Here is a 26,174-nt window from a genome sequence, read left to right on the forward strand (position 1 = left end):
TACATAACATTTATAATTTAATTATAACACGTATAATTAATTATAACCATCTTAATATTAATTATAATCAATTTATAATTAATCAGTAAGATTCTCCGAGTAGCTCCTATATGGTGTGACCCAATAGGATCTGTGTTATGTTGGTAAACAGAGTTAAAACTGTTTTAACTTCTGTTAGTCATGGGTGGCATCTGGCAACACATCATGACCATCCAATTACACAGATGATGCTGTACTGTACAATATCACGATCCAGTAAACAATTTACTTGTGTCTGTTCTTCTGTCTCATAGCTATCAGATTAGTTTCAAGGTAGATGTGTGTCATCCTTGCTAACTTAATCTTTTCTTGATCTTGAGCAGATTATCAAATATAATTACTCTTGTAATTATACCGCTAGCAGATAATCTTACTCTATCAAGGGGCCCAGTGATGCTATAGCTCGTATAGAGATACGAGGGACAAATAGTATTCTTGGTAAACTATCACTTCCTCAGCTAAGCTATACATATGGAAAAGCTACCGTTATGACTGCTTTTTACGGACAGCGGTGGATAACAATCACACATACATATTTCTCAGTGGGAACGATAAATACCTCATACTGTAGAACGTGACACTGAATGAAAACATAAATGACACGAACACAATTCTATTTAATGTTTCATTCGGGGTCTGTCAAATACCATGTTTCTAAAACATGTATCTATGTGATTAAAATGACATCTCGTGTCAGGTGGTTTGTAAAACTTAACCATCTTTTAATCCACATACTAACCTTATCGCGGTAATTAGTGTTCCTGCTAATTACCTTGGTCAGTGACCTTTTAAGAGTATATATCATCTATATTATGGAGTTTCACAATTTCAGTCATGAACTCGAAATGATCCATAAATTCAATAATACTCAAGGCAACAAAATGCTATATAAATAAACATTCAATTCATGAACAAAGCTTTATGATAAATTATCGTATTATTGACTTCTAGATTATTACAAACTAACAGTATCTATGTGATTAAAATGACATCTCGTGTCAGGTGGTTTGTAAAACTTAACCATCTTTTAATCCACATACTAACCTTATCGCGGTAATTAGAGTTCCTGCTAATTACCTTGGTCAGTGACTTTTTAAGAGTATATATCATCTATATTATGGAGTTTCACAATTTCAGTCATGAACTCGAAATGATCCATAAATTCAATAATACTCAAGGCAACAAAATAATATATAAATAAACATTCAATTCATGAACAAAGCTTTATGATAATTTATCGTATTATTGACTTCTAGATTATTACAAACTAACAGGGACATTACCTTTTTTTTTTTAATCTGATATATAGATGGAGAGTTGATACGTCCAAAGGGTATGGTAAAAAGCTTCAGTACAATTAGATGTACCTTTTATCCCTAAATACACTTTTTGGTTCGGATTGCAAGTATACAATCCTACCTTGTAGTATATTGTCGGGTATCGATCCACAGAGACTATGTTTAATTACTATGCTTAAACTTTAGTAATAAATTTCAGAAAATAAAATAAAGTAAAGTGCAATAAAAGTAAATTGGGGGGGGGGGTTTGTTCTAACAATTCCTAAATTTGGGTTCAATACCCGAATAGAGAGTTTTAAACAATAAAAGTAAATGAATGAAAGAAATATTGGTTTGCTTTCTAGTTTAGGAGATCTAGGGGCATTTGGTCTACAATCCCTTGCTAACTCTATCTATTCGGTATTTGTTTAAATTCATGTATGATTTGATGAGGTTTCTAACCTAAAGTGTTAAAAAGGATCACAGTCGTCAATTAATAACATGCCTAGATAATTTCAGACTTCACGGTCATTCTTCACCCTAATTATCTAGACTCATTTGTTAGTTTGTAATAATCTAGAAGTCAATAATACGATAATTTTGATTATATAAAGCTTTGTTCATGAATTGGATGATTAATATCATTTTGTTGCCTTGAGTATTATTGTATTTATGAATCATTTCGAGTTCATGACTGGAATTGTGAAACTTCATAATATAGATAATATATATACTCTAAAAAGGTCACTGACCAAGGTAATTAGTAGGAACACTAATTACCACGATAAGGTTAGTATGTGGATTAAATGATGGTCAAGTTTTACAGACCATAGACAAGGAGTTGTCATTTTAATCACATAGATATATGTTCCAGGAACATGATATCTGACAGACCCCGAATGAAACATTATACGGAATTGTGTTCGTGTCATTAATGCTTTCATTCAGTGTTAAGTTCTAAAGTATGAGGTATTCATCTTTCCTACTAAGAAATGTATATGTGTGATTGTTATCAAACGCTGTTGGTAAAATGCAGTTATAACGGTAACTCTTCGGTATACATGGCTTAGCTGAGGTAGTGATGGTTTACCAAAAGTACTATTGTCCCTCGTATCTCTATACGAGCTATAGCATCACTAGGCCCCTTGATAGAGTAAGATTATCACCGCGCAGTATGATTACAAGAGTAATCATATTTGATAATCTGCTCAAGATCAAGAAAAGATTAAGTTTACAAGGATGACACACACCTACCTTGAAACTAATCTGATAGCTATGTGACAAAAGAACTGACACAAGTAAATTGTTTACTGGATCGTGATATTGTACTGTACAGCATCATCTGTGTAATTGGATGGTCATGATGCGTTTTGCCAGATGCCTCTCATGATTATAGAAGTTAAAACAGTTTTAATTCTATTTACCAACATAACATAGATCCTATTGGGTCACCCCATATAGGAGTTAATCAGATAATCTTATTGTGATTGATTATAAATTGGTTATGATCAATAGTAAGATGGTTATAATTAATTATACGTGTTATAATTAAATTATAAATGTCATATAAGATGACAAGCAAAAACAAACGGTTAATTTATAAACGTACACGTTACGTTGTATAAAAGTTACCGAAACAACAACCACAAGAAATATAATTGTTCAGAATAATTAGATGGATATTGATTTCGGCCAATGGCATTTTTGTCTTTTCACATGTCATCCTTATCTGCATGACACGTCATCAGTCTTATCCGCATGACACGTCATCAGTCCTATAAATAGGGGTGGAGGGGTAGAGAGAAAAACCACTAATTCACTCGTATCGTTTCATGTCGAAACAAATCGGTATTTTCTCTCTTTCTCGGTTTCTCTCCCAAATAGTGTTTCGGTTGAAAAAAAAAAGTTATACGTAGTTGACGTATAATCTTGCGGGTTGTTGTGAAGTATATTTACGGGATCGGTGAATAGTGTTTTTTCGAATTTCGCGGTATGTCAGTTTTGCTTATTTGTGAAACTGAGTAGCTGAAAATTTGTGTTTACGGGTTTTCATCTTTTCCCTGTGAATAGTGTTTTTGCAGAATTCCGCGATTTATAGTATTTTTGGCAAAAGAAATAAACCGCTCTCTGGTTAGTCGTAGTGGATAACCTATAGAGGCACCATACGTTTGGTGCTCCGAGGAGAATCATTCCCGTGATGTAGCTCTACTCGCTCGGTCTGCATTCCAAATGTGATTTGGAAACAAGGTATAAATATGTTATATTAATATATTTAATTGGTAAGTAGATTCAAGTTTTAGAAATCAATCATGGAGTAGATCTGTAAAAGGATTAAATTGGGTTTTGATGCTAAAGAAATACTGAAGGTGGACCGCTTTGAAAAGTTTCCTGACATACCCCATTTAATCCTTGGCCTAAGTTAGAAGTAAAATTTTTGTTTTACGTTCTTTCCGCAGCTTAAGCCTAAACGGGTTTTGGTTACCCCGAAACCCCAACACCATTAAGCTCTTGTTAGCCTATATTGACTAATTATTGACACAAGTATTTTGGTAGGTTGGGTTAATGTTCCTCGAATTTTAGGTGTTGTCACCATCCTAAAGGGATATTTAACAATCACGTTTACACAAAATACGTATCAGTACTTAATCAATCTAGGTGTCCTAAGTAAGGGTTTGACTTCACGGTCGTTCTTCACCAAACCTTAACCCTTAATTTCTATAGTTCCAGTTATAGGCATCAAAGTACGGTCGCTTCTAACCTAAAACCTAAGATATTTGTGTTCATAATTTGGTACTCTCCTCTCATCCTACTTCTTTGGATCCTTTGCATAACAAAGCGATTCCAAAGCGGGACTACCGTGATTTTAAGTACTAAACTATGTAATCAACACAAATGATAAATCACAGAAATTAACAATCAAATCCCATAAAACAATCATAATAAAAACAAATAACCAAATAAAATAGAATTAAACAAGTTCATGCATTGACCTAAACCCCTAGAGAGAGATCTACTCCCTCATGGAGAGATCCATTACAAAAGTTGGCAAAAATAAGAAGAAATGAAAGAAAGAAATGATTACACCCTTTATTGAATCAAAATCCTCATTCTTGCCGACTTCTTGCTCGAATCTATTTCTTCTCCCTTCTAGAAAAGCTTCAGGAACTCCAGAAATTACCGCAGATTTATCGCTATATTTGATGGAAATGGACATGCACTAAGGGAGAGAGAGAAGGGAATGGATGATGGATGTCTGTTGTATGGAAATGAATCTCCTCTTTTATAGCCAAGGACCATGCCCAATTAAGAGGCTAGGAAGTGGAGTTAGTGGGTGCTATATTTAGATTGTTTCCCCAGGATGCCTTGTCTAAGTTTAGCTGTAAAAACGTGTCCTTAGTGCGCCAAAAATAGAAACCGTGTTGAAAACGTGTAAAAATTTCCTTTAGTGCGTCCAACTGACTCCAAATTTCCTTTTTTTAGTTTCTCATGTTATAGATCTTCTTTCTAGCTTTCCAAAAAGTGATCGTATGCCCAAAATAGAGTTACGAGTCAAAAGTTATGGCTATTTTAAGTTCAGGTTCCAGTTATGCGTTCTGCTACAGTGCGGCCAGGCCACCCGCACTGGGCTCGGATTTTTTCTGTGCGTCCAGATTTCATCCGCATCGATATCTGTGTGTCCGCACGGATTTTGACGAACAGCTTATTATATCTTTTTAAAATTGGCGCGCGTCCAGAAATCTATCTAAGTACTTAGTGCGGCCGTATCGTAAAGCGTGCGTCCGCACTGAGCATTTTTCTTCGTTTTTCATCATTTTTCTTCATTTTCTGCAAATTAAAACCAAACAAACGCAGTAACTTGATCCTAGGTGTATTTTATTAACTTTATATTTAAAATACAAGATATTTGATGTTATTTTGTGATAAAAATCAAATCGAATATGTATATAATTTAGGCCTATCAAGAGATAAAATATTTCTATTATATTAAAATTTTATGATTCTTTATCTATTTTTGTAAAATCTTTTTATATTTACTAGAAAAGAAAAAGAAAAAAAAAGACAAATTGGTTTAGATCGGTAGAATTCCTACCGATCCAAACTTTTTTATTTTTAAGATCGATAGAAATCCTACCGATCATTCTACCAATCAAAACTATAATGTACTCTTTTATTTCTCTCTTCCTTTTTCTTTAATTTCTACAGATAAAAAATTACCTGAGCCAGCCAATCGTACAGCCGTTCGAACACAATTAGATCCGTGCGAGACAGTACTTTTACGCAGATGAACGGTTGGAATTTTGTCCATGAAGCGGTTGGGTACTGAATGACCATATGAAAGTTGCCAATTTGCAGAAATTTTTTATTCAAATGTGCCAATTTTACTAAAGATCTAATATAAGAATTATCTCTATCTATGCATCAAATTAAAAATAAATAAATTTGGATCGGTATAATTCCCACCGTTTTAAACTTTTTTATTTTTAAGATCGATAGAAATCCTACTGATCTTTCTACCAGTAAAAAATATAATGTACACTTTTCTTAATTTCTACATATCAAATCTTTTCGCAAGACTGTATAATAGGAACGCCGTGAATAATAGCAAATTAGGAGAATCATTGGTTTATATGGGCCGTAATTCGATCAAAGGCATGCTAGATCTACTCAGGCCCAAAAGCGGCCTCACTTACTGTAAAACGACATCTTCCCGCTAGAGTGAAAAGAGATCAAATATTATCCGACTGAATCCGGATTCGTATTCGAAACTTAGATACGGATATCTAATATTCAAATATCCATGCAAATAGTGATACGAATATAGTATTAAATTTTAACTATTCATATTTAATAGATAAATATATACTATATAGTTTAATATATATTACAAAAATATTTATGAAAATATCTATGTATATATCTATGAAATATAGTTTTACCAGTCTAGGCCCTACTTCTAACTCGTTCCAATTTTGTGTGCCCAATTTCAAAACAAGAGAAGTGAGTTTGGTATTTGTTGAGATTTAGCTATTTCAGCGGGAACAAAACTCCGAAAAGAGAAGTCAGATGGTAGTACAACTTATTAGAAACAGTACTGTTAATTAGAATTAGAAATGTGTACGTAAATAAATACACAACTGGGATAAAAGCTGAAAAATGCTCTCTCCAGAAAAAAGAAAAAGAAAATAAGAGCACTCTTTTTAACTAACTGTTGTAGATTTCTCTTCGGAAAAAAAAAAATAAATAAAAGAAGAAGGAAGAACGACAAAGGCACCTTGAATCAATTGTTACACAATTGCCATTTCCTCACTAATCTACCTTGAATCGATACGAATTGCTTGTTTATTTACAAAGATTTTCCAAAACTTAATAAGACCCGATATGCTATACAAATTTATCTTAGAGCTGGTTTCTGCCTGACATTTGAAAATCGAACATCTCCGTTTAGAACGGAGCCCACAAATTTCTCAGCTTCCTCCATTGTCAGATTTTGTGTCAAAGTCGCAAATTTGCCCCTTCTAGGCTTGTAAGCTACTAGAAGCTTGTCATAGGATTTAAACCCAGATTTATCCAATGATGAAAGAAACGCTGATTGTTTATTTGCATCCAGCAGAGCATACGTCACTGAACTTCCAGACTGCCGTCTCACCAAAGTCTTCTGAGAAATCTGAGATAAGAAAGGCAAAGAGGTGAGCAGCACTCTTAAATTCTGATTGCTCAACTTTGCCTTTATAAAATCAATAAAAGTGAAAGACTCTCTATCATAATTTCCACCCATACAAGGAACAATAAATGGTCTATCATTGTAAATCCAACCCGAACAAAACTGTCAATGAGTAATTCCACTTGAAGGAGTGTTGTCACAAATTCTTAAAAAATGAACTTGCCTTTGCTAGCTAAATAAACAAGAAGAAATTACCTCTGTCAAAATTTTCTCCAGCATTTCCTTGGATTTAGAAGACCTGAATACGCCAATGACACACACTGCAACCTTCTCACCACACACAATGTTGAAATTTGAAACGGATAGAAGAGGAACAGGAGCCACTGGCTCATCTGGCTGAGATTGCTTTTTGGGCTTGTATGAAGCCGCCACTTTCTTATTTTTTCTCTCAAAGCTTTCAAGCAGTGACTTGAGTTCATCGATGCCAGATTTCAAATCCCGGACAGAGATACCTGCCTTTATTACATGCTCTTTCCCATCTACTGTTCGGCCAATCAAGGCCGGGACGTTTGTCACGCCTAATCTTCTCATAATTGGATCTGATGCATCATGGACCTATATAAACATGACATTGTAAAAAAAAACACTTCATGTTTTACCATTTATATCCCTTTTTTCCGAAGATTTGATTATAAATCAGAACAACTGTAATTATTTCAAAAAATATTGAGTACTGTACCTGTGCATCATAAAACAAAAGGCGTTTCCTGTACAAACCACTGAGAGCACTCCACATCACCGGTGTATATTTCTTGGTTGAAAGTAAAAGCACCTGAGGAAGGTTCTCTACATTGTTCAAGGCAAAAGCAAATTGACTAATATCAATTCTTCTAGAAAACCTAGGCAAGTGCTCCTGACAGAATGTCTTCAAGCTCTTCGCATTGTACTCTCCAGTGTATTCAACCAAGGATCCTTTATCGCTAGAGGCATACGAGTATACAAACAAGCGTGCGGACCTACTACTAGTTAAACCGGCTTTCTGACACAAACTTTTCTCATTTGCACAGTTTATTTTCCCAGCCTTCAAGGCTCCATCTAACGAGCCAGCTACATCCTCTACTAGGGTTTCGAGAGCAAAGTATTGTCTCGAGCCAGGGGTGAAGAATATTAAAATCCAAGTCATCCCTTGATCAACAATTTGTTTATTATAATACTGAGAAGTAACATCTACAATTTCAGCAGAGGTAGCTGATCTGGAATTAGAATTTGACCCACCAAAGTTACCAAATCCACCAGATTGGGCTCCACTTCTGCCACCAAACAAATTGGAAAATATGTCACTGAATCCAGACCCACCACTGGGATCACCCCCACCAAAAGAGAAAGAGAATGTTCTGGAGTTCCCTTGACCTCCCATTGATTGCCATCCACTTGGGTCTGATCTGAAATAGTTACTACCAGGTCCTGCTCCACCACTAGTGAAGTAAGAGTAACCATCTTGATTTCCACCAAAATTACTATTCTCAAAACCTGGGTTAGGTGTGTCATGTCCGTAAAGATCATAGTTCTTTCTCTTTTCTTCATCTGAGAGAAGTTCATAAGCTGAAAACCATATTTTAAAAACACACTCTTAATCCTGATAAATGGTTGGCAAAACTACTTTTAAATGAACAAACAGTATAAAATACAACTAAAACACGAACGAGTAATTGCGCCAAATAACAAATTACCATTGTTTATCTCAGAAAACTTCTCTTGAGCCCCCTTGGCTTTGTTCTTATCAGGATGATACTTCAAAGAGAGCCTGGAATTGTTTCAAATAAATTAGCTGAAGAAATTTAACAACTAATACATATTACATAATGTTACACAAAAATTATTCCATACTTGTGAAAAGCTTTCTGGATATCGCGCTGGCTTGCATTTTTGTCAACTCCTAGGACCTGCAACAAAATAGAAGTTCAATTTTACAAACCTTCAACAATAGGGTGACGAAATTCGTGAAATTCAGATAAATTGGAATGTAGACAGTTAGATTAAAATAAACTTTCTGCTGTATTGAATTGTTACAAAGTCAATGGTGAGATCATATTGGTGGTCATTGAACAATTCATTTGTAATTTTCAGAAACAATCTGCTTGAAAATATCTTGTTATTAGTAAAGTGCATTATGATGGCAAGCATTGTTAACAATTAACTCAACCAATTAGATTTGTTTTTTTTACTTGAATTATTCCAATGGAAACCAGATTTGTTTTTTTTTTACTTGAATTATTCCAATGGAAACCATAAGACGTCCAGAAAAAGGCTTAAATTATTCCAGTGAAAGGCACTCGCTTAACAAACCGGTTTCAATTTGCAACTATATACAAAAGCTTCCAAAATTAAATTCGTCCTAATTCAGGAGAGGAACGAACAAAAAAAACTTGTCAGGAATAAATCAACCCAAATGGATACTTTTTCTGTTTAATGAGTATTCTCCTCAAACCATAAAATCATTAATGTCAAAAATCAAAAGTAGGCCACAGCCTCACTTCATTAAAACAAAAAATCGAAAATAAGCACAAAAGCCTGCAACTGAAAGGAAAGAAGGAATTGATTTCTCCTCACCTTATAGGGATCAAGGTTCTTCGCTGCGAGTAGAGGTAGCGCATTGAGCACGAAGAAAGAAACCAAGATAATTCGCCCTACCATGGCTGCACTTTTGTCGCACTTAAAGTCCGCTTGTTTTCTTCTCTCTTTTCTTTTTCGATAGCGGTGTCGTTTCTTCTAATCGGTAGGACTTCGGACTTAGGAGGAGGAGGTATGTTCCGGTTTTTATCAGTCGGTGGGAAATTGGCGAGGATTTTCCATTTTAACATAGAAGTTTCGCGGTGATGAGATTCGAGAAGTTTCATTCTGCCGGACACGCGGCAGAATCACCTTTTTCCACGAAATTGGACCAATGGGAATTCAGGATTTGGCGTGGCGAATTTGCCGGGATTAACGGTGAAATTAACTGTTTGGAATCTTCTCCAGTGAAACTGTGAAAGGCCTTCCGAACATCCTGTTCTTGTTTTCTAACAACGCCTGTTTCAGCCTTACAGATCGAGAGCGAACTGTCCAATCCAAGCCCATACGATCAACCCAGCTCTAAATGCAGCCCATAATGGATGGAGTTCTACCTCTATTTAAGGCTTAATTAGTCGGGAGCAGTGTTAAGTGACACGTCAACGCTCCGTCGGCTTCATACGATCAAATATGCACCTGGTTCAGAACCCAAAAAACAGACCATTATTCTAAAACGTGGGGCCCACATATTACATCCCAATCCGGCCACTGCATCTTCCCAGCGGTCCCACGAACCGGCCCTCTTTAACCTAAAAGCAACCCCCCTACAGCCAGGCAACGCCACCTCCAGTATCTCTCTTCGCAGTCGAGCAGTTCCCATTCCTTTTCCAGCCGAGTCACCCTTCTCTCTCTCTCTCTCTACCTCCGATCACTCTCGGCCGTCCGATCACTCTCCGTCGATTTCAGCGGCGATGGCGCTCTCCGCCGACGACGTACAGACCATGTATTCGCTCCTGTTGAACTCTCTAAGCTCAGAAGTGTCAATTCGCAAGCCCGCCGAGGATGCTCTCTCCCAATGCGAGAACCGACCTGGATTCTGTTCCTGCCTTCTTGTAATCCACTCCCTTTCAATTCCGCTACAATTTTGTTCGCATTTCTGACTGTTGTAATGAAATCTCATGACTGACACTGTCCCTCTGTCTCTTTCTCTCCTTTATGCGATAACTGTAGGAAATAATAACAAAAGGGGGAGCTGCTGGTAGGGAAGATGTGAGGCTTTTGGCTTCAGTCTATTTCAAAAACAGTATAAGTCGCTACTGGAGGCAGAGGCGCGATACCTCGTAAGCTATTCTCTTTTCTCCCGTTGTGTGATTTGTACGTGCCCGCTCTTGCGCTGAAAGAAGTGACATTTTTCCTTATATGAGTATATATTGGTTGGATTGAACTAAATGCAATCACCTTTTGTAAGTTCTAATCAAAGCTGAAAATCATGCTTGAATTGCTGGAATGACTGTCTATTTTTTTCATATAATTGAATTTTAGGTGGGATGTTAACCTTTTTATCCATTTTGGTACAGTGGAATAAGCAATGAAGAAAAGACTCATCTTAGGAAAAACTTGCTATTACATATTCGAGAAGAGAATACACAGGTTTTTGCCTTGTACAAACTGAAGTTATATTTCTCTTTGTAAAACAAATTCTTTAATGCCAAATATTTTTTTCCATTCTATTCTATTCAGATTGCACATTTGTTGGCTGTTCTCATATCTAAAATTGCTCGGATCGATTATCCAAAGGAGTGGTATGTGACTCTACGTACTTGTACCAATATGCAACAACCAGAATTGGGAATTTATGTGTTTTGCATATGAACTTAAATAGCTTATCATGTATTATTTTTCTGTAACATATGAAAATACATGGAACAGATAATGGTATTGATGGGTTGTTTCTATTTTTTATCCAGGCCTGATCTTTTCTCTTTCTTTGCTCAACAATTGCAAACAACCGATATACTTGCTTCGCATAGAGTTACCATGGTTTTGTTTCGAACCCTGAAGGAACTTTCAACAAAACGTCTCTCAGCTGACACTAGGACTTTCTCTCAGGTAAAAGCAATTAAAAAGAAACATAGAGAATGAAGAACAAAAAAAAGAGCTGCTAACTAATTGACATATGGATTTTTTGTTTCCTCTGCAGATTACAGCTTCATTATTTGAATATACATGGAATTTCTGGAAAGGAGATGTGCAAACTATTTTACAAAATTTCTCAGCTCTTTCGCAATGTAGCAACATTGATTCCCTTTTGTCAAGTGACCTTGTTTTGATTGCTGACAGGTGGTTTTATGGTTTAAAAGTTGTCAGGCAATTAATCATTTCTGGTTATGAATCTGACAGAACTTCTGCTCAGGTAGTAAAAGAACATGAATTTCTTACTATCATTAAAGCAATACTCCATTTTATAACAATGTTAGTCTAGTACATTGGATAACTCAATTTTTGTATTTCTATTAGGAGGTCTGGCAGGTGAAAGAAGTTTGCCCTACTCTTTTGAGTGCAATTCAATCCTTTCTGCCTTATTGTAAGTTACTTCTGCATTTAATTTTAACATTATCCAATCCATGACACCATAACTTCTAAACGCAAGTTAATCCTGTTGTGATCTCTCTCAATCGACAGATTATTCGTTCAGAGATAGACATACCAAATTATGGGAGTTTACAAAAAGAGCATGTATCAAATTAGCAAAAGTCCTAATCATTATACAAAACCGGCATCCCTATTCATTCGGGCACCAGACAGTTCTTCCAACCATCGTCGACTTTTGTTTAAATATCATCACCAATCCTGATCAGGCAGTCCCCGCATTTGAGGAACTTCTGATCGAGTGCATGGTTTTGGTGAAGTCAGTGTTGGAGTGTAAGGAGTATAGGCAGATCCTCACCGGTCGAGTGGTTGATCAAAATGGTGGGACTTTGACTCTGGAGGACCGGAAGAAGACTATTTCAGCAGCTGTCAATGACATGATGAAGACTGTCCTGCCAAATGATCGTGTCGTGTTATTGTGTAACATCTTAATCAGGAGGTATTTTTGCATTGAGGTTCCTATAAATTCACATTCTTAATTTTTTACCTTTCTAATGGTGGAATATTGTATCAGTCGTACACATGCATGAGCACATTAGAAGCATCCTGAATGTAGTCCCCCCCACCCAAGCTGAATTTTGATGACAAGTTTTCATTTAGGTAGTACAATCTAGGACACTAATTGCTTGCCTTTTTGTAATTGGGACTGAAGGAATAAACACTAATGAATTTTTAATTGCTTGCCTTTTTGTAATTGGAACTGAAGGAATAAACACTAATGAATTTTTAATATAACATCAGTGTCATATGACACTAACTTCGAAATTGATTAAATAGACTTCAAACGACTAATCCAAACCGTTCAAACCGATTTATTTAATGAGTGATGCGTTTACACGCAATTTTTTTATATTTGCGAGTTATTTTAGTATCAAATCAAGCAGTAAAAATGTTGAAAAATGAATGTATTAAAATTAACTTAAAAACTCACACATTTGACCGCTTGACTTGATACTAAATAAGCTCAAAAAGTTATAAATTTTGTATGTAAACACAACTAATGAAGTAGATCGGTTTGAACGGTTTGGATCCATCGTTTGAAGTCGATTTGATAAGTTTTGGAGTTGGTGTTATATAGACTAAAATAACACTAATGTTATACTAGCCAAACTCATTTTTGTTTGCAATTGGGAGTGAACAAAATAATACATAATACATTAGATGATTTTGTGTTGGTCTATCTTAGAAACTACTCCGTGCATTTCTGGTTCCCTTACTAGCAGAACTTTCTAAATCTTCTCTCAAATTACTGGTTTATAAAACAAAAGAAGTGTGAAAATGTACATATTTATGTGGCATTGGCTATTTAATGAGAATATCTTTTATCTGATTCATAACAGGCATTTTATGTACACTGCAAAGGATCTGGATGATTGGAACAGGTACCCTGAGTCATTCCACCATGAGCAGAACCTTGTCCAGTGGACCGAAAAGCTGAAACCATGTGCCGATGCCCTTTTTATTGTTCTTTTCGAAAAATACAAAGAAGTATGATTCCTAAATTCATTCAGTGGTCTTTATCCCTTGTAATGTGTTAGTAAGGATATCATAGTCCATTTGTGATTTTGTTTCAGATTCTTGCACCGGTGGTGGTTTCAATTCTGCATGAAGCAATGAGTGTATCCCCTCCAATGGAGACTGAACTGACACCTGGCATGCTCTTGAAAGATGCAGCCTATACTGCTGCAGGCCATGTGTATTATGAACTCTCTAATTATCTTAACTTCAATGAATGGTAATTTTTCATTGGTATATATTCCACCTTTAGTTTTAACTTTTATATAATTCTTGGTCTTAAAAGAAGTTACAGAAGTCTGTCCAAATGAACAAGTTTGTTCCCTGAATGCAAAACAAAAAAATTGAATATGAAGGCTAATATGAATAGTCAATTGCCCTTCTAGATGTAAAATAACATGTAGCATATGCATTTACAATGTACTGATGCTTTGCTGAAATTAATGAAGGTTTTGTGGATCTCTGTCTATTGAGCTTACAAATGAACATCCTAACATGCGCATCATTCACCGAACGATTGCATTGCTAGTTGGAAAATGGATTTCTGAGGTTTGAATTATTTACTCTCTTTGGATCCTAAATTAGTACACTTTATTCTTCATCATTAATTTGATTATTTGAGCAGATTAAAGGTGACACGAGGAAGCAGGTATACCATGCCTTGATCAAGTTACTACAGGACAGGGATGCAGCTGTCAGTGTATGCTTCTGTCTTTGTTTGTGAATCATTTTTAGTTTCTCTAATAATGCTTTTAGGTCAAGTTAACAGTAGAAGTTATTTTTCATTTTATTTTCAGCTTGCAGCTTGTTCTTCCTTGTGCTATCTTGTTCAAGACATGAACTCCTCGGAGCAGGACCTGCTGGAGCTTCTACCCTTGTGTTGGCCTCTCTGCTTCAAGCTCATGGAAGATGTTCAAGAATTTGATTCAAAGGTTCTGATCTTTTTCTCTGAAATTTCAATTTATTTTAAGGAGAAGGCTAATTTCTTTGTTTTTCTTTTTCAGGTTCAAGTTCTGAATTTGATATCTATACTTATCGAGCATGTAGGTGAGAAGGTGACTCCATATGCAAATCAACTTTGTCAATTCTTTTATAAGGTACTTGGTTACCTCCTAAAATACTAGTTTGCTTTAGTTCCCCAGAAACCAACTTTATTTACCATGACATGCATATAATTTTGTTTTGTATGTCTATTAGCTATGGGAGGAATCTACTGGAGAAAGCATACTACAGATGCAGCTTCTAGTAGCACTAAAAAGTTTCGTATGCTCTCTTGGACACCAATCACAGGCATGCTATGACATGCTTCTACCGATACTACTGAATGGTATCAATGTTGATAGCCCTGATTCTCTTAATCTACTTGAAGATGCTATCCAGGTTAGTCTTTTATTAGACAATGTTGATAGCCCTGATTCTATTTTATATTTTTATTAGAAAAAAGGACCACATTCTTGCTTTGCCCCATAAGTTGCTTAGAGCTCATATCTAGGATGTTTTTTTGGGGTCCAACCAAAACCTATATTTAGGCTTCACAAAGTGGTAGTCTTGTCTGTCTGTACTGTATGTCAGGTTTGTTGCTGGTACCAATACATTCAAATATGACCTGTCTGGATGGACACTTGGTACTAACCACTCCCAATACTATAATCATGATTTGTAAATCAGGTTTAATTCTTTTGTTTTTTCCTGTTGGTGAAGCTATGGGAAGCCACATTATCAAATGCGTCTTCAGTACCACCCCAAATTATTGATCTCTTCCCTTATCTTGTCTCCATAGTAGAAAGAAGCTTAGACCATTTGGAGGTTAGGTTTATTTTTCTCTTCCTCAATTTTCATCTATGTTCACATTAGGGGTGCAAGAGCAACCCGACCTACCCGACCAATCCAACTTTAAAATTGATGGATTGAGATTTTGTATAGTTGGATACAGGTTGTATTTTGGCAAACCGGACTAATAGTATGTGAGTATGGTTTGTTAAATAATTGCTGATAAACCCTGACCTGGCCCGATTGTGTAATAAGTACAACAACAACAACAACAACAACAACAACCAAGCCTTTAGTCCCAAACGAGTTGGGGTAGGCTAGAAATGAAACCCAATCACAATCAAAAAATAAAGATAACTAATAATAAAGTAGTCATAAAATAAAAGTAATAAAAATAAAAATGAAAGTGAAAGTGAAGGCAAATGGCCTCATCCCCGTACTTGTTGTTATAAGGAATGATCTATTGCTCAAACAGTGTGAGAAACTTATAATGCTATTGTCATTAATAATATGCTACTTCCGGGAAGTCGCTAACCTTCAAAAAAATATATATATATATGCTACTTTCGGATTTAAGTTTCACATAGAATTGCTGCTATATTGTTTTTTATGTAGTAGTTTTTTTGTTTCACATAGATTTGTATCAATTAATAAAAACCCATGAAAATTGCAAAACTTAACCACCTAAAAGAGGCACGGATTGGATAAAAGGTCTTTAGTTTTTATTGGTGGGATGCGGATTGAATATGTTGTGAACCGGATAGTACATACCTGATTGAAATCTGACCAGCCTGACCTGTATACACCCCTAGTTGACATAGAGTGGTACTTGTGAAGGTTCTTATTTTCTTATTACTGAGGAACGTTCTTTTTATAGGTGGTTGTCAGCATAATGGAGGATTACATAGTATTGTGTGGAGCTGAGTTTTTGAAAAGGCATGCCTCAAGTCTAGTTAAAGTTCTTGATACAATTATCGCTAATGTTAATGACAAGGGGCTGCTTTCTACACTTGTTATCGTCGATATCCTTGTTCAGGTAATTTTTTGTTTTGTGCAAAAATTTTGACTGTATGAAACTGGAATTGTTAAAGCATACAAAGAGAGAAATAATATAAATCAATACTCTCTTTTTAGTTCTAACTTTTATACTTTTATGCACTAATAATATGCGATCTTACTTCATTATCAGTTTTGCAGTTCTTTTCTTTTGATAGTCTCTTTATTGTACTTTCTATTAGGAAAAAATAAAAGTATTTTTGTGCCTTCTTTTTTGTCTCATTAATTGTTTTTTCATGATAATAAGATCGCATATTTTTTTTAATTCAGTATTGTTTATTTATAATCAAGGAAGGTATCAATTAGCTCGTATAAGAATGTTTATATTTCCTTTGTTCTTTTAACAAGAAGTAAACTCAAGCCCAATGTCAGAAAGTTTTTAATGTCTTTGAATATGAAACTCTGCTAGTCCATAAGTTGCAATAATAAAAGTAACTTCTTTATGCAGTTGTTTCCTGTTGAAGCACCACCATTGATCACTTCAGTTCTTCAGGTACTCCCTTTAATCTGAATTCAGACTGACTATTTGTTTTGTGCTAAATAACCATCTACATAGCCCTCACTTGGATGTTATTTCTTGTAAAGAAACTGGTGTACATAAGCTTGTCTAAGGATGATGAGCACGAACCAAACAAGACAATAGTGTGTGTCTATGCAGCTGCCATTCTAGCAAGAGTACTTGTCATGAATACTAACTACATGGCCCAGTTGACATCAGAGCCTTCTCTTGTGACGGCCCTCCAACAAGCTCACATTACAATCAACCAGAGCATTCTCCTTTGCTTGGTTGACATCTGGCTTGACAAGGTGTGCTATCAAGGGACTCATCTCATATTTTGTTTTTGCTTTAAGGGCGATAGACAGCTTACTTGTCTGCTATTTAAACAGATGGATAATGCAGCACCTTTACAGAGGAAAGCATATGGTTTGGCTCTTGCTATCATTTTGACTTTGAGAGTACCTGAGGTCCTTGATAAACTCGATGACATCTTAAGGTAAATCTGTTTCTGATACAAAAGTATACAGCTATTGCACAAAGGTAGTTTGCGGGGCTGCATAGCTTTTTGAAATTTTCATTTAATAGAAAATAACAAATGCTATGTGCCATTCTCATATGAACTTGTAATATGAAAATTTGCATCTACATGCAGTGTTTGCTCCAGTGTGATTATTGGAGCAACAAATGAAGATCAGAGTGAGGATGATTCCAGGTAGAATATCATCAAAGATTATTTATCCTCTCATTGTTACATCTCATATATTTCTATATCCTTAATTCAATTTCTTCAACTTAACTGCTAATCTTGCCAGTGGGGACATAACTAGCTACAGTGAGAATATCGGATATGCCACTACTTCCAGCAAGGAGTTCAGAAAGAGACAGGTAAAAAAAGAGTTTTTTTTTCCTTGACCCTTTTGGCTATTTTCTTGACCCAAATAAACTTGGCAATTTCATCAAGGGGGAAGCTTTTTTATGTTTTGTTTTCGCTTTTTAGATCAAGGACTCGGACCCCATCAAGCAGTTGTCACTAGAAGATGTGTTGAGAGAGAATTTGAAGACCTGTGCATCTCTTCATGGAGAAGCATCATTCAATGCAGCTATTAGTCGTGTACATCCATCAGCATTTGCTCAGTTACAACGTGCACTGAAGATGACCTAGCATCTTGATACATAACAAATACAATAGAAAAGCTTGATTCTTTCATTACATTTTTTTGCTGCTTATTTTTAGAATAGCTTGTAAGTTCTGTAACTTACTCCCCCTCATTTGCTTTTTGACACCGATTCTTTAGAGTATGGTAATCATTGGTTCTAATGGGTACTTATTATCTTGTTTGATGCAGGTACTGTTTCATTTTATGGTCATTGGCAAGGGTGTTGTATAAAGAGGCCTTGAAGCAGTCTGAAGGTTATGTCATGGTTGGTTGCAAAACTTGCTGGAATTTTTTTTTTTGTCTTTTTGCATATTTAATATATGGATGGTGCAGGCAATTTTTCTGTAGTCCTGCTTGGTAGCTGCCATGTCTAGCTTCTTCTTTTTTTTCCCTTTTTTGGGGGGAGCTCTTGGATTAGAAAGGTGATGTGGATGGGGAGTCGTAAAAACAATATTGCGCGTTACTAGCATTGATGTGGGAGTAGCATTATTTGCAAATACCATGCTTGGTGATTGTTTTCAATTGTTTCAAATCATTGACATATCTTGTCGAATTGTAGTGTTGTATACTTGTAAGTTATCTCTATGCTCGCTGCTGTGCGTTTCTTCACTTTTGAATGGATCCAGGAAACTTAAAAACAATCGGATCCATATCACCATCAACGAAACAGTTAGTGCTCATTTGACCGTTTTTCTGTATTATCCACAACTAAAAATAGAGCTTATCGAACAATTTAGCATTAGAGTGGTGATAATGTGCTTGGTGAAATAAAAAAAATTGGTATTTTAAATACAGATGTTTCTTATATAAATACGACTAATCTTTAGTGGAGAAATCACCTCCAACTCCAATAACCAATCTCAAGTGTAAGATGGTCTATTTAGATTTTAGGGTAATTACAAATATACTTTTGGTTATCTTGATTCGGAATTTCGGATGAACTCAAGAAGCATAAGAATACTAGTGTCCGTGCGTTGCAACGGAGGCATATTATAAGAGAAAAAACATACTTCTATAAAAAAATATCAATGAAATAAAGTTATTCTCAGAGACCAATGTAGATAAATCACTCAAACACTTAACTAATAAAAAACAAATTACATGTTTATCTTCTATTGAATCTTCTCATCCTGATAGTATTAATAGAGAAACAAACAGCACATTATTTTCAATTTCTTTAACCAGAATGTAAAGTAAAATCAACCAATCAAAAAATAACTTTTCTTACCAGCCCCAAACCGTCTGCTTAATGTTGTTTATTTCAGTTCACAATATTTAGGTGAGCATCAGTTCCCAAACTTCATTTATACTTTATTATATAGTTATAATTTTTGTAACAATACATACTATTAGCCAATTTTTTGTAAAGAAATAATTATGAATTACTGATTATTTTGTCCGACCGAATGGACACATTCTAAATCCATCCCTATTCTTTGGAAGACTTTTATAAGTAATTGACTTGGAATGGAAAAATTAGTGAGGATAAGATTTTCTTGTAACGCATGGGTACGGTTTCTAAGATTTTCAAAGGTCCGTGGGTTATTTTTGTGTAATAATAAACTTGGCTAAATTTCCTACAGCAATATATATAGATATAAAGAAATTAAAGAGAAATAAGAAAAAAAAAATCGATTTCCATTGTAATTCCTATAGAAACGAAAAAGAAGTAAGAAAACAAAAAAAATAAGAAATTAGAAAGTGGATTCTGCTCAATTAAAGAAAGAGAAATAAGAAAACAAGGAAACAAAAAAATATATCACTAAATTTCATATTCTACTCAATTTTAACTGTAACGTATCTTGTGGCATGTAACGAGTATGTTTTTAACTAAATTTAAACTTCTATACATAAAATATATACATTTAATCAAAAGAAGACATATTATGTGATTGCAGGGTTGATATTCAATTTGAAAATTCATTTTTCAATATCAGCTGTTGGCGGATCAGGAGTGCATAATATAAGAATAGAGATAAAAAAAAAAAAATGATGATAGAATCACAGCTAATCAGCCCAGAATACATCGAAGTAGTTTGATATCTTATGTCTAGGCCCATCAAAAAGAGTTAGACTAGGTCAGGACAGAATTAAGCAAATACATCAACAAATCTATTATATATATATAAAATCCTGGTGGGAGTCTGCTACAGTACATCTACAGTGATAGCTACAATGAGGCTGGCAGATGGGGCCCATCTATATATCTTATTTTATATATATAATGCTGGATGGGATTTGCACTATTCATTCAGCGTTGTCACTATCTGATCCGTCAGATTGTATCTCACGACTGATTCTCGCGTTTACATTTCTTCCTCGCTACGTGTCACTCTCCTCTCTTTTCTCTCTGCCTTCGGTCTAAAACCCTTTCACCTTTTTCTCTCTCTTTCTCCTTTCTTTGCCGCCTTCTCCTCCGCTTCCCCTTGCTCGCTCCCCCTCCTCGTCCGATCCACCTTTTTTCCACGCACCCCTCTTTCTCCTCCCTTCATTGTTTTCTTCCCTCCCTCTCCTTCTCCTCCCTCTCCCGTCCTCCTCCACTGACCTCCCTCTCTCCGCCGACCTTCTGCCGGTCAAGCTCTGAAGGTTTCTCTCTCTCTCTCTCTCTCTGATTGTTTGTTACTGATCTAAGCACTTTATTTGATACTCATAAGGTATGAAATTCAAATAGATACTTTTTTACTAAGTGAAATAATCCTAATTCACTATTCGGTCTTTTTGTGTCGTTAACTATGTTTGGTCCAGTGTTAAAGTTCTCTCAATGCGCACTAATTAATCATTGCTGGATTGTGTTCTCTCTTTGTTGTTGCTCTTGCTCCAGGGGTCCCACCGCTCATCCACCAAGCCCTTCACTTCCGTTTCTACCTCCCTTTCCACTGGTAAGCATGCGTTATTTCCTCTCCCTTTCCTTTTTTTTACCTTAGAAAATGCTCTTGGTTTGCACATTTCCCCTTGCGTGTATCTGAACTTCGCTGATTCACGTCATAATCGCGAAGAATCAAAATATCATACCAACTTGCCAAGTCGGAGTCAATTAGACCTTGACCACATTTGACAATTTTTAAAGAACGAGTTTCCATAAAGGAAATTTATAGCACTAACCTGTATTCCCCTTGAGCAGAGAAAACAGAGGCCATAGAAACAAAGCATGCACATTCTACACTGGTCCCATATTCACATGCTATCAAAGAAAATACTAATTCTTCTTGAGTTGTGAATTGGTTTTTGCATTTGCAGACAGGAAAGTTCATCTGAGTGTCTGTGATAGTGTTGAAGAGCAGACTGAACGGGCATGAGAAATTCCTTCAAGCTTAAATCTCTTAAACAGTCTGACGAATTTATTTAAACCCATCACAACACTAAATACCAAGAGCATACTAAATAGGTAAGAGAATATATCTTCAACCTAAACATGTTAATCACTAAACCATGTAATTCTTATGCATAACATGTTAATTATGATCCATGCTATTGTAATTTGGAATTAGGAAATATTTTTCTAATGAAAGACTTTTTGTTCATTTGTGATAGACAAATAAGTTGTTACTAGCATTTTAAAATTTGTGTCTTAATAGGTTTTGAAGAACTTGAGTGAAATACTGAAGGTGAGTATGGCAAGCTATTCTTTTGTTGTGAAGACCACTATTATATATGAGCTAATTTAGTCAATCTAGAATTGACAGCTTTTTATGACCTTCATAATTTCAAGAAAGTCAACAAAACTTATGCATAATGCAAGTTATCAAAAAATGAATCAGGGACTTTACTCCAATATCTACATAAACAGCACTCCAACTTCGTTATTAAATTCACAGTAACGGTTCTGCCTTTTGAATTCTTATTTAACTTATTTGAGAAATGTGAAACAACAAAGCTACTCATTATTAAAAATTGTAGATATATTTTTAATAGTGTATAGAGACTATATATTAAATTTACATATAGATAGAATTCATGGTGAGTGACTGATTTAATTCGGTTTTTGCATCTGAGTTTTTTTTGCCCCTAAAGAGTTTAGAAACTTTATTCCCATTGCATTTTTTCTTTAAAAATAAAAATAAAAAACAGTGATGGACGTTCAAACAGGTGGAAAGGTGGCAGGAAGAGAGATTGAAGGAATTGAAGAAATTAACACCAATGAAAAGTGGATTAGTTGAAAAATCAGTGGTTAAATTAGAAAAAGACTGCCTTACAGAGAAGATCAACTGGTTGAGCTCCGCTTAGCTTTGATTGAATAATCCCTCCAGTTCGAACACCTCCAGCCAAGACAAGACCTTACAAGAGGTATGTAGTATGTAGTTCTTATTGGAGAACTTGATATTCAAAAGAAGAAAAAAATTGAAGTTTTAAATATTTTTCTTTCAAAAAGATTCTCATGCGTTTTTGGTTTTGAAATAGAGAAAAAATAAATGCACGAGCAGTTATCAAGGCAAATTCATGCCGTTTCCGAGCCAATGGCCACTTGCCAGGGGTTCAAATGGAGAGAAACAATAAGAGGAGTTTGATTATTTTTACAGTTTATTTCCATCTATACAATTTATTTGATTATTTTTTTCACTGTGTTAATTTATTCTTCATATTGTTCTTGCAGAATATTGAAATCAGATAATACAGAGATGTTTGTGGGTGCTGTGCTGAAGGTATTAATATAAATTAGCCACTATTATGCATTAATTTTACTTATGGTAGTTGTCTACATCAAATATCCGAAATTTTTATAAATATCCAAATCAAATAACAAATTACGGAATTTACCCTTTTTTGCAATGAAATTCGAAAAATACCCAATCCGGTTATCCAATAACCGGATTTAATACAAATGTCCGGTTACCCATTCCCCGGACTCAACAAAACAAATCCGGTTATTGGTTAACCGGATTTGTGCATTTTGGTTTTTTTTTTTTTTTTTTTTTGAAAACAGAAATTTTTTATTATTTTTTGTATTAAAATATTAGAAATGTTGAATATATTTCTTTGAAAATAGATGGAATACAATATAATTTGATTTATTAGAAAGACTGCAACAAATAACCCGGATCAATATTTTTCAAATCGGATTTTTCGCGGCTGTAAGAAAAATTAATATATTTCTTTATGTGTTATTGGAAAAAAAATAAAAATAATTAGATTCTGAGTTATTGATCCCGGTTCAAAAGTCATTTCTAGGTAATCCAGAAAATATTATGACTTTTCTAGTACATTTAATTTATAAAAAGTTGTATCTATTTTGAGAATTCTTTTTGAAAAACAATCATTAAATAAATTAAAGTTTTTGATTTTTTTCAAAAATAGATATAACTTTTTATAAATTAAATGTACTAGAAGGATCACAATATTTTCTGGATTACCTAGAAGTGACTTTTGAACCGGGATCAATAACTCAGAATCTAATTATTTTTATTTTTTTCCAATAACACACAAAGAAATATATTAATTTTTCTTACAGCCGCGAAAAATCCGATCTGAAAAATATTGATCCGAGTTATTTGTTGCAGTCTTTCTAATAAATCAAATTATATTGTATTCCATCTATTTTCAAAGAAATATATTCAACATTTCTAATATTTTAATACAAAAAATAAAAAATAATAAAAAATTTCTGTTTTCAAAAAAACAAAATGCACAAATCCGGTTAACCATTAACCGGATTTGTTTTGTTGAGTCCGGATAATGGGTAACCGGACATTTGTATTAAATCCGGTTATTGGATAACCGGATTGGGTATTTTTCGAATTTCATTGCAAAACAGGGTAGATTCTGTAATTTGTTATTTGATTTGGATATTTATAAAAATTTCGGTCAAATATTGCCCTCCAATTATTATGGCTAGATATTTTATGGCTACATAATTATTTTCGTGCATTGTTAATTGATATTAGGATACTTGTCTATTTGGAATGAACTCATGTTACAGCTAATTTTTTTTTTTTTTTTTTGTTATGAAATGAAAAGTCTAAGCTTAATTGTCCAGCAAACTAAGACATAAATAATAGAATAAACAATACATAAAAAATAGCACTTTGTCAAGTTAACATTCTCCATACGCTTTTACACAGGTTGTAAAGTAGCTTTTAAAGACTTTTGTGATGTCTTCTTTAAATCTCTCAAGTTGTTATCTATTTGTATAGATTCTTAATTTTCTGTAGGTGGCATCGACTTTTGTTACACTTATTTTAAGAGAATCATCTGGGCAGCACAGTGGATTAGCCCACACTTATTTTAAGAGAATCTTCTTCAAATTCACAGGTAACCAAAACTAATCGGCTGCCACAAAATATACTTAAGCTTATATGAGGAGGTATATGCAAGTTATTTATTGTTTTATACATATATGTTAATTGTCTTTTCCTCTGGTATGGAGAACTCGGTTATTTTTCAGTAAAATTTAATTTGATTTTCGGTTATAAAACAATTGGGCTGAACTCAGTTATGCTTCAGTTATTTTTTATGTACTAGAAAATGACTTGCTCGTCCAACAAGATACCACAACAATCAGTAAAAATTTATTATTTATGTATTGTTTATGCTATTTTTCCAGTCTATTGCAAATCAAATGTTTCTACAGTTCAAGTATGGTTAATTTGTCATGGTTTTAGTTTCCCTTTACACAACTTCCAACTTTAAGAATGCTGTAAGAATAAGATACATTAATTTTATTGTTCGTCATTTTTTCCTTCTGTTATCTTTCAACCAAAAAGAAAAAAAAATGAAAAACCCTCGAACACGGAAAATGAACAGTACTTAGATATTGAATCATATGCCTCTGATATTCGAATTAATCTAATTTACTTCGAATTTGCAAAATGGCTTTGGCTGTGTTGAATCTTTATCAGTTAGACTAACTTTCTTTGCTTTACAAAAATTAATATATGAAGTTTTTTGTACAACATGCTATCTTAATGTCTTACTATACTATAGACATATAGTCAAATTCAACAATGTTTTTCTAGACATTAGAAACCCACATGCAGTTACATCAAGATTAGTCAATCCACAGCTCAAGGAGCCGGCCCATATCCCTGACTTAACATGAAAGGTATCGTCCTTACTTTTGGGCTTTCCATTGCTTTCAGTGCTTGATGTAAGATACTAAATTCAAATTTTGTCTGGTCAGATCTATTGTTGTGTGTCAGAGTTGAATGGAATTGCAGCAAAACTGCTGTCAATTTTGTTACTTGAAATGGAAGAATTAAGCTTTGCTTCACAAGATACATTTGCAAAGAGATTCATATTATGACTTTATCTAACTTCAATCAAATCTGTGTATCTATGATGATCATGTTATTTTTACATCATCTCATGTCATTTTGATTTGGAATTGAGGATAGTACCAACCAACTTTCGTCATATGGTACGGCGTACCAGTACCATTTTGTCCTCAGTCATCCAGTATGGGGTACCAGTAAATCAAAGTGCACATCAATAGATACACCCTCGGTGTTGCATACAGTAGGCTCGACTTTTGCTATTGAGATTGGATCTACCACTATTGAAATGCATCTTCTAATATTTGTTTGTAAAGAGCAATAACAGGTTTTATTAATTGTGTAGGAACATTGCTGCTGGAGGAGAATATCCAACATAATATCAGCAATTTATCTATACTTCTAATGAAATTTTCAGATTTGGCTACAATGGTGTAGGCTGCATATGATTGATGATTTTGTTGGATTATGTATATGCAGATTTGATTTATATTTTTCAGATTTGGCTACAGATTTGGCTACCTTTAATGTTACACAACCTTGATCAAAGAAGAAAAAAACAAGCATTATTTATATTTTTTTTTCCTTCTGTAAATTGGTTTCATTTTGCTGAAGCAACGCGAGGCTTACTTCTAGTAGTGTTGAAGCTGTGTCGTGTTATTTTCCGACGTGCCCGGAACATGTACTGTGTTGTACCAATACGTCGAAATTTTAAGGCGTGCCGTGATGCATAGTATAAGAGATGAACAATACGGCATAGTGAAAGGTGTTTCAATGTGCCATGCCGGTTTTTCT

At 34.6% G+C, this 26,174-nt stretch overlaps 2 protein-coding genes and 2 long non-coding RNA genes across 7 annotated transcripts; 2 read left to right on the forward strand and 2 right to left on the reverse strand.

Moving 5' to 3' along the window:
- Positions 1–6,612: 6,612 nt before the first annotated feature.
- Positions 6,613–9,785, reverse strand: ATERDJ3A (DNAJ heat shock N-terminal domain-containing protein). Its single transcript, XM_078303406.1, has 6 exons — positions 9,589–9,785; positions 8,866–8,921; positions 8,709–8,782; positions 7,718–8,580; positions 7,234–7,593; positions 6,613–6,981 (listed from the first exon to the last, which is right to left on the reverse strand). The coding sequence occupies exons 1-6, from the start codon at positions 9,670–9,672 to the stop codon at positions 6,709–6,711; spliced, it is 1,710 nt and encodes a 569-aa protein (XP_078159532.1). The 5' UTR covers positions 9,673–9,785; the 3' UTR covers positions 6,613–6,708.
- Positions 9,786–10,309: 524 nt separating this feature from the next.
- On the forward strand, positions 10,310–18,724 carry LOC144555105 (ARM repeat superfamily protein). 2 transcript variants are annotated; one of them, XM_078303325.1, is made up of 24 exons: positions 10,310–10,640; positions 10,759–10,868; positions 11,106–11,178; positions 11,269–11,330; positions 11,496–11,637; positions 11,729–11,941; positions 12,046–12,112; positions 12,211–12,616; positions 13,518–13,665; positions 13,752–13,912; positions 14,142–14,241; positions 14,318–14,392; positions 14,490–14,624; positions 14,697–14,789; positions 14,890–15,072; positions 15,394–15,498; positions 16,340–16,498; positions 16,967–17,011; positions 17,104–17,325; positions 17,407–17,513; positions 17,670–17,729; positions 17,830–17,902; positions 18,015–18,259; positions 18,364–18,724. In XM_078303325.1, the coding sequence occupies exons 1-23, from the start codon at positions 10,500–10,502 to the stop codon at positions 18,177–18,179; spliced, it is 3,045 nt and encodes a 1,014-aa protein (XP_078159451.1). In that variant the 5' UTR covers positions 10,310–10,499; the 3' UTR covers positions 18,180–18,259; positions 18,364–18,724. The 2 variants fall into 2 exon arrangements, with proteins under 2 accessions (XP_078159451.1, XP_078159452.1); XM_078303326.1 differs by having other exon boundaries at positions 10,361–10,640; positions 10,759–10,991.
- Positions 15,517–15,719, reverse strand: LOC144555106 (uncharacterized). The gene is made up of 2 exons (XR_013511973.1): positions 15,648–15,719; positions 15,517–15,566 (listed from the first exon to the last, which is right to left on the reverse strand). It is a non-coding gene; the product is annotated as an uncharacterized LOC144555106 (long non-coding RNA).
- A 1,820-nt stretch (positions 18,725–20,544) lies between the features above and the next one.
- Positions 20,545–25,954, forward strand: LOC144555322 (uncharacterized). Of its 3 annotated transcripts, XR_013512029.1 has the most exons (8): positions 20,545–20,760; positions 20,996–21,053; positions 21,412–21,559; positions 22,261–22,458; positions 22,573–22,814; positions 24,321–24,420; positions 25,146–25,210; positions 25,726–25,954. It is a non-coding gene; the product is annotated as an uncharacterized LOC144555322 (long non-coding RNA). The 3 variants fall into 3 exon arrangements; XR_013512027.1 differs by having other exon boundaries at positions 24,321–25,210; XR_013512028.1 differs by having other exon boundaries at positions 21,412–21,464; positions 24,321–25,210.
- Positions 25,955–26,174: the final 220 nt, after the last annotated feature.

Source organism: Carex rostrata, chromosome 6, assembly GCF_964058835.1.
Source record: "Carex rostrata chromosome 6, lpCarRost1.2, whole genome shotgun sequence".
NCBI lineage: Eukaryota > Viridiplantae > Streptophyta > Magnoliopsida > Poales > Cyperaceae > Carex > Carex rostrata.